Source organism: Asparagus officinalis, chromosome 3 (assembly GCF_001876935.1).
Source record: "Asparagus officinalis chromosome 3, Aspof.V1, whole genome shotgun sequence".
Taxonomy (NCBI): domain Eukaryota; kingdom Viridiplantae; phylum Streptophyta; class Magnoliopsida; order Asparagales; family Asparagaceae; genus Asparagus; species Asparagus officinalis.
The window spans coordinates 51,226,264-51,227,143 of NC_033796.1; the positions used below are offsets into that span (position 1 = coordinate 51,226,264).

Genomic DNA, 880 nt, shown 5'->3' on the forward strand with positions numbered 1-880 from the left:
TGGTACTCGGGTATACGAAGATGGGCGAAATTGAGGCTTGACCTTTGTCAATTCTAGTGGTTACTTCTCGTTAGACTAATAGGAGATGATTTGGATCTGATTGATTTCGACCTACATCGAATTTTTGTGGTTTGAGATGAGTAACTGGAATTTTGTAGTGTGGTCTATGCTAAAAGATGCATGCCCATTTCCATTAGCTTATACCCAGCTTTAGTGCATACCTATTCTGATAGGCTCGAGTTTCATTTTATTAAAGCGGTTGACTTGGGTCTTCTGAGCAGTTTGAAGGGTTTTAACTTTAATATTTGGGCTAAAACATATCATTTCTGTAATAATGCTTTGTGACCCTCTGTTTGGATATGTTTCATTAAGTTCTTATTTGAGGAAATATGAATGGACTCTAATCTCACTATTAATCTCAAATTTAGAAAGAGTTTGCTTCTCCCGTCAAATGTTGTAGCTCTGTGTTTACTAGAAGCTTCATCCAATCTTTTTATGACCAAGCCATTTTCAACATCATGAATGTCCATTGAATCATAATAACCTTGTGAAATATTAGTTGTTAACAATAGGGGCATAGTGTTCGTCCCAACAAGTTTCAATTAAAATGACATTGCCAAAATTCAATAATATGTTGCTAGTATGAAATTTGAACTACATTGTATTTTGATCTTTTTCTTTTTCATTATGAGATATCTAAAGGCCAATTCAATTGCATATTGTGGATAGCTAATTAAAAAAAAGATAAATAACTTAATCGAACAATTCTTGAAGATATTGTGGTCCTTCAGAGGACAATATGATCAGGATCTAGCTGCATAAAGTGAGGGCTTTGATGTGCCGATTGAAGTAGTTCATGATCGTCGCAAGTGTCCCGATA

The 880-nt window shown here is 34.8% G+C and overlaps 1 protein-coding gene across 1 annotated transcript in view; it reads right to left on the reverse strand.

The window, feature by feature from the left end:
* LOC109834095 (flavin-containing monooxygenase FMO GS-OX-like 9) overlaps window positions 568–880 on the reverse strand; it is a 3,738-nt gene continuing 3,425 nt past the window's right edge. Inside the window, 1 exon segment of the mRNA XM_020402006.1 lies at window positions 568–880. This exon segment is cut by the window's right edge and continues 11 nt beyond it. Coding sequence (XP_020257595.1) covers window positions 788–880 — 93 coding nt within the window. The 3' untranslated portion in view covers window positions 568–787.